At 37.6% G+C, this 7,288-nt stretch overlaps 1 protein-coding gene across 2 annotated transcripts in view; it reads right to left on the bottom strand.

Moving 5' to 3' along the window:
* Positions 1-648: 648 nt before the first annotated feature.
* Positions 649-7,288, bottom strand: part of SLC33A1 (solute carrier family 33 member 1) — a 31,727-nt gene continuing 25,087 nt past the window's right edge. For both annotated transcript variants that reach the window (XM_010365893.2, XM_030928426.1), the window contains 2 exons: positions 4,128-4,343; positions 649-2,483 (listed from right to left, as the gene is read on the bottom strand). In XM_010365893.2, the coding sequence (XP_010364195.1) occupies positions 2,316-2,483; positions 4,128-4,343 (384 nt within the window). In that variant the 3' untranslated portion in view covers positions 649-2,315. The remainder of the gene's footprint in view (positions 2,484-4,127; positions 4,344-7,288) is intronic.

Genomic DNA, 7,288 nt, shown 5'->3' with positions numbered 1-7,288 from the left:
ATCATTTTTACATGCCATTAGTGATCAATGTATGCAACACAGTTGCACATAGCTATTATTTTGGCATGCATTACAAACATGTATTCAAATTACCAGTAACTATAATTTTTTGTGTTTATTTCTAGGGCAACTTAATTAATGGCTTTCACCTTAAAGGCTTAAAATGTTTTAAAACTTCAAGTCATTGAAGATGTACTGACATTAAAACTATGTTTGAAGTCTGGGTGCAGTGGCTTATGCCTGTAATCCCAGCACTTTGGGAGGCTGAGGTGGGTGGATCACTTGAGGTCAGGAGTTCAAGACCAGACTGGCCAACATGGTGAAACCCCACCTCTACTAAAAATACAAAAATTAGCCAGGTGTGGTGATGTGCGCCTGTAGTCCCAGCTACTCAGGAGGCTGAGGCAGGAGAATTGCCTGAACCTAGGAGGCAAAGGTTGCAGTGAGCCGAGATTGCACCACTGCACTCCAGCTTGGACAACAGAGCGAGACTGTTTCAATTAAAAAAGAAAAAACAAACAACAACAACAAAAAACTATGTTTGAAAGTATGTATAATTTGTAATAATATAAATGGGAAGAAATAAAAGGTTATTTTGGCAATCTGAGTTTCTTAATCCAAAAATTAAAAATCAAAACACATTTCATATGTAAGAGTTAAGTGAGTTTTTTCTTTATTAATACATGATAATGGACAACCACGTGACAAAGTACTGCAGTGTATGGTTTGGTGGCGTCTCCTTGCCTCTAGGATGGGATTTTTTCCAGGCGATTCTTCAGGATCTGACATCGATGCCCAACACAGGCTTTTTAATGGCAATGCATGAGTTTTAGAGGTCACTGCCCCATCTTTCTTCAGGTGCTGTGTGCCATTTTCTCCCACCCATTTTATCCTCCATTACTTATAAAAACCCCACTCTAAAATTCAGCCTATGTTATAAAATTAACATAATCAGTAGTACACATTGTTCCACAATGATAAAATTAAGACTCATAATGTACTATCTTGTTTGCTCTAACTTTTGAAGGATTTCTATACTCTCTAAAGAGTCAGAGTAATACATAACACAAAACATGCAAAGAACCTTATCACTGCGTGTATATAATATGCTGGGAATACTAAAGTACTCAAAAGCTTAATTTTCTTGGAATAGCAACTGTCCACTGAAAATTACAGATTCAAACAAAAGGTTATGTGTTAATAAATGAAAATACAGTACCTGATTTGGCATAAATTGTGAGATCTTCTTCACTAGTAAAGTGCTTAATTAAGAAACATTTTTCCACTATTAATTTGTCAGAGGCACAAAATATCTTTGTGTCTCTCTTTAAAGTATTAGTTTTTTAAATTATGGTACTGTCCATTTAAATTTTACTTAATCAGAAAGCTTTACTGTTTTTTTTCCTCTCAGCAATTAAAAAAAAAAACTACTTGAAGAATAACATTTAATTTTTATTTTCAAAATGTTGCCATAAACATACATCCAACACTGAATTTGATCCCCTCCATTGGCTGTCTGTGTGCCATGAAGCACTTGTGACAGAAAACATATGTAAGCTTAGGGTAAAAGTTTATAAGGAATCAAAGTATCTTCCAAAAAGAGGGGGTAGGGACAAGAGTAATCAATAAGTTTAAAAATCATAACTTTCATTTTATAAAAAATAGTTTGAATAATTTTCTTATAAATCTTTAATGCTTACAAAAGCAGGAAATACATTTAAAATAGTCTTTTTAACACAGATTCATTTGTACAATATGGTCATAAGAAAAATAACAACTAAAATGACATTTCAGTAGTCTATATTCTCTTCTCAGCAAATTCCACATAAAATTTAACTAATTTACAATTCAAAATAACATTTTAACTGCCAACAATGTCAGACTAGTTGTGGTTAGTACCTGAATATCAAGTTCTTCTCCATTTTATATATTGTACCACAATTTTAAATACAGATCCAGCAGTTATAGGTACTAATAACTATACTTAACTACATGGTTACCACCCATGACTACTGCATTGCAGCTTAAAACATGCTTTAGTCAGTAAATTTAAAAGATATAAATCAAATAACGAGGCCAGAAAAGTTGTTTTAGAATTTCCTGACCTTAAGTAAACTTTAAACACATGGACAAGGCAAAGAAAAATTATGATCAAATATACAGAGAGGTTTCTATTTTTTCAACCATTTGGCATTTTATATTATTAATTTCGTTGTTTAAAATAGTATTTTATATTCCTGTGCACTGATTATCGTTGCTCTCCGAATTAAAACTAAACTACAATTACCTTTCTAGAATGTCCAGTAGTGTATATATTAATTGCTCCTTTTGCATTTCCATGAAGTTGATCCTTCATCCTGTAACTTTTTAAATTTTGGACCAAGAAAGAACCACCAACCAAATCCAATGAAAACACAAATAATGGACTCCACATAATAACCATCCAGGGCTGTAACACATGAGCCACCCAGTTTTTTGCAAAGCTGTAAAAATAAAACTATAATAAATAATCTACAATTTCAAAATGGAAGTATTCAGCAATTAACATGCTTCTACTTTATAACTAATTAATCAAAATATATTTTTCTTAAAACATTTCAGTATTTCACTGAATTCCAATGACAAAATATGTTAATGTATCTTAATCTCTCTAATGCTACTAACAGGATTAAAAACAATTTTCAGTTCTTGCTGTAAACAATACTCATTTTCTTTTTTGAGGCAGAGTCTCACTTGTTGCCCTAGCTGGAATGCAGTGGTGTGATAAGGGCTCACTGCAATCTCTGGCTCCTGGGCTCAAGCAATCCTCTCATCTCAGCCTTCTGAGTAGCTAAGACCATAGGCGTGCACCACCATGTCCCATTAATTTCTATATTTTTTGTAGAGATGGTGTTTCACCATGTTGCCCAGGGTGGTCTTGAACTCCTGGGCTCAAGCAATCTGCCTGCTTCAGCCTCTCAAAATGCTGCAATTACAGGTGTGAGCCACCACACCCAGCTAAATATCTATTTTCTTTTTCTTTTTCTTTTTTTTTTTTTTAGAGACGGAGTCCCGTTCTGTCGCCCAGGCTGGAGTACAGTGGTGCGATCTCAGCTCACTGCAACCTCCGCCTCCCAGTTTTGCAATTCTCCTGCCTCAGCCTCTTGAGTAGTTGGGACTACAGGCACACACTGCCACGTCTGGCTAATTTTTTGTATCTTAGTAGAGACGGGGTTTCACTGTGTTGCCCAAGTTGGTGTTGAACTCCTGAGCTCAGGCAATCCACCCACCTCAGCCTACCAAAGTGCTAAGAATACAGGCGTGAGCCACTGCACCTGGCCCGAATATCTATTTTCACCATGTAGCTTTCATATTCGGAAATGTGAAGAGATTTCCAGTCCATCTAATCTAGAAGTAGACTAATGTCACTTTGAAAGAATTCATCAACAAACCACTCACTATTCAGGTTTAGAACTAACTGTTATATGAATAGCCAATGGACATTCCCTTTTTCTATCACTACAAAACTTAAGCTATTAATTATGCATCTATTTATTTATTCATTTATTTATTTTTGAGACAGAGTCTCGCTGTGTCACCCAGGCTGGAGTGCAGTGGCGTGATCTCGGCTCACTGCAACCTCCGCCTCCTGGGTTCCCGCCATTCTCCTGCATCAGCCTCCCAAGTAGCTGGGACTACAGGCGCCCACTACCACACCCGGCTAATTTTTTGTATTTTTAGTAGAGACGGGGTTTCACCGTGTTAGCCAAGATGGTCTCAATCTCTTGACCTTGTGATCTGCCGGCCTCAGCCTCCCAAAGTGCTGAGATTACAGGCATGAGCCACCGCGCCCAGCCTTAATTATGCATTTATATAGTGCCTGCTGTGTAGGATAGTGATCCTCAAGGTGGGGGAAAAAGAGATTGCCTCTCCTTTACTGAGAAACGCCTTTAAGAGAACTAGTCTTGCTGATTTGAATTATTATAACCCTCAGCCTTGATGTGAAAGAAAAAGTATATGTAGATTTCTATACCAGAACCTATGGACAGATATGATTTTTAAAAAAGACATAGCACTTCTAGAGGCAAAACCAAGATATTATTATCTTAGTATTAGCTTAATGTTATCTAAAATTAAAACATACTTACCTCAACAGCATCAGGTGTTCGACAATTCTGGTTTGATGCTCCTACACACTCTTTTACTGTGAGGGGATCTACAAGCCAAAGAGCTACTGTAGAAGGCCAGTTTCCTCCCAGATTGGACACGGTATTTAAAAGGGTCATGTATGTTCCTCCAATAAGTGGATCACTAACCTTTGCATTGAAAGCCATTATAGAAACATACATGCTGTACACTGTAACCTACAGGAAAAACGTAAAACATCTTTAGTATGATTATAAAGCTTATAAAGCTACAGTCTAAATTAAGAACATCAAAATCATAAACCTGAAAATTAATTTTCATGATATTGAACTCAATTCAACAAACACTCATCAAGCACCTACTATAGGCCAGGCTTTAAGATCACAGCAATACAAAGATGTGACCTTGGTCCCTCTGTGACACTGAAGAATTTATTCTAGGTTGGAAAATAGGGAATAAATAATTATAAATATAGCAAGTATTGTAAATAGAAGTGCACACATTATGTTACTGGAGCATAAATATAAATGAGATTAATTATACTACAAGTAGTCAAGAAAGACACCACAGAGAAAATGTTAGATGAGGTGGCATTAAAGGATGCATAATGCACACAGCAAAATGCAAAACCTCATATTTGTACTGTACCTAAATATATATCATATATTGCACGTGTATATATACGTATTTATATGTATGCATTTATTACACATATAAATACTCAAATATTTAAAGAAATAGGAATATATATATTTTCTCCTACATATACACAAGAAAAGTATTTCAAAATTTATGTGATAAACTGGAGAAAAACATCCTTAAGAGGCAAAAAGTACTTAAAAGGCAAGAAATAACCTTTAATTTAGAAAGATGGAAACAAACTGTGTTTCCATAATGGTATTCCTTTGAATATTGTTTTTGGGGGTGTTCACAGAAAAAGGAGTTCCAAAGTCAAATAAGACTGAAAGACATTAACTTACACAAAATTGGTTCATTTCATTGTATGCCTTTTGAAATCTTTACAACATAAACTCCTTGAGGGCAGGGATTTCGGCGTGATTTATTCATTTACATTTCAGTACTCAGAATGGTTTCTGGCAGGGAATAGGTGTTCACTTAGTAATTGTTGAAGAAGCTGGGTGCAGTGGCTCACGCCTATAATCCCAGCACTTTGGGAGGCCAAGGCGGGTGGATAATCTGAGGTTAGGAGTTCAAGACCAGCCTGGCCAATGTGGTGAAACCCCGTCTCTACTAAAAATACAAAAATTAACTGGGTGCAGTGGCGCTCACCTGTAATCCCAGCTACTTGGGAGACTGAGGCAGGAGAATCACTTGAACCCGGGAGGCGGAGGTATTACAGTGAGCCGAGTGCCACTGCACTCCAGCCTGGGCAACAGAGTGAGACTCTGTCTCCAAAAAAAAAAAAAAAAAGTGTTGAAGGACTCATTAAGGCGCTACTTACAGAGGGCTTATGTCATACATCATTTCTCGAATTTACTTGGCCTTGTACCTTTTTTCCCCCATAAAGCATCTGGTTATCTCAGTTTCAGTGACTATGCTTCAGGAAATTCTCAAATGAAATACAAAGCTAAATAAGTACTTTTTGGGCTATAACCTACCGATAGAAATACTAAAGCATTGACTAGTTAAAGCACTTCTTCAACCTTCTATTACACGCCTAGCATTAACTAAGCATGTGCAAAGCAGAAAAAGAATTGTATTTGGCAGTCTGGCCTCAATAATTTTATAGGCATAGAATTTAGTCAGACATGACCCCCTACGGATTTCTCCTAAATGATTTACTGTATGCACAAAACTACTAAGATTACCTGGTAGTCATATTTTTAGGTTTCAGTTAAAAACTAAGTAATACATTAGCAAATACAACTTTCAAAGGATGTAAGCTAGAAAAATCCAAAGTGACTCAGAAATATGCATTAGCAATAACTGCAGTTAAGTCCCAAAGGTTATTTCTGGGCCTTTGCCATTTACTTGAGTCACCTGCATCCAGAACAAAAAAATCTCATTCCGGGCCAGGCACAGTGGCTCACGCCTGTAATCCCAGCACTTCGGGAGGTTAAGGTGGGTGGATCACCTGAGGTCGGTAGTTCTAGACCAGCCTAACCAATATGGAGAAACCCTTGGCACATGCCTGTAATTCCAGCTACTTGGAAGGCTAAGGCAGAAGAACTGCTTGAATCCTGAAGGCAGAGACTGCGGTGAGCCAAGATCACACCATTGCACTCCAGCCTGGGCAACAAGAACGAAACTCTGTCTCAAAAAAAAAAAAAAAAGTCTCATTCTGCAACAGCAGCTTAGGCTAGAGCAAAGTGGGGATTCCTTCTTTTAGGGATTACAAACATATTTAAGAAAGAAAGAAAAGGCAGCTTGACACAGCTTTCAAAATCATAAAGAATAAGTCATAACTTTCAATACAGAAGCTAAGCCAGAGCCAGGCATGGTGGCTCACGCCTGTAATCCCAGGACTTTGGGAGCCCAAGTTGGGCAGATCATTTGAGGTAAGGAATTCAATACCAGCCTGGCCAATATGGTGAAACCCTGTCTCTACTAAAAATACAGACAATTAGCAGGGCGTGGGCAGTGGGCAACCAAGCCAGACTCCGTCTCAAAAAAAAAAAAAAAAAAAAAAAAAAGCAGAGGCTAAGCCAGAAACTAGGACCCTCTACTATTTCTCAATACTTTCAGAAAGAAAAGATATTAGGAATTCAAGAACTAATGAACTGAAACCTAGGGATAAACTGAGAAATATTTAGCAAGAGTAGAATTTGCTGGCTTTGGAATCAATTCTAAAATGTAACAAATACTTGTTGAATACACTTTTTTTTAAACTTTTGGCCGGGTGCAGTGGCTCATGCCTGTATTCCCAGCACTTTGGGAGGCTGAGGGAGGTGGATCACACGGTCAGGAGTCAAGGCCAGCCTGGCCAATATGGTGAAACCCTAACTCTACTAAAAATACAAAAATTAGACAGGCGTGGTTGCACGTGCCTGTAATCCTAGCTACTCAGGAGGCTGAGTCAGGAGAATCGCTTGAACCTGGGATGCGGAGGTTGCAGTGAGCCAAGATTGCACCACTGCACTTCAGCCTGGGCGATAGAGCAAGACTTCATCTTGGAAAAAAAACAAAAAAGAAAGTCTCTTTC

Source organism: Rhinopithecus roxellana, chromosome 1 (assembly GCF_007565055.1).
Source record: "Rhinopithecus roxellana isolate Shanxi Qingling chromosome 1, ASM756505v1, whole genome shotgun sequence".
NCBI lineage: Eukaryota > Metazoa > Chordata > Mammalia > Primates > Cercopithecidae > Rhinopithecus > Rhinopithecus roxellana.
The sequence above is the reverse complement of the archived record's forward strand: the minus strand, read 5'-3'. Positions and strand labels throughout refer to the sequence as shown.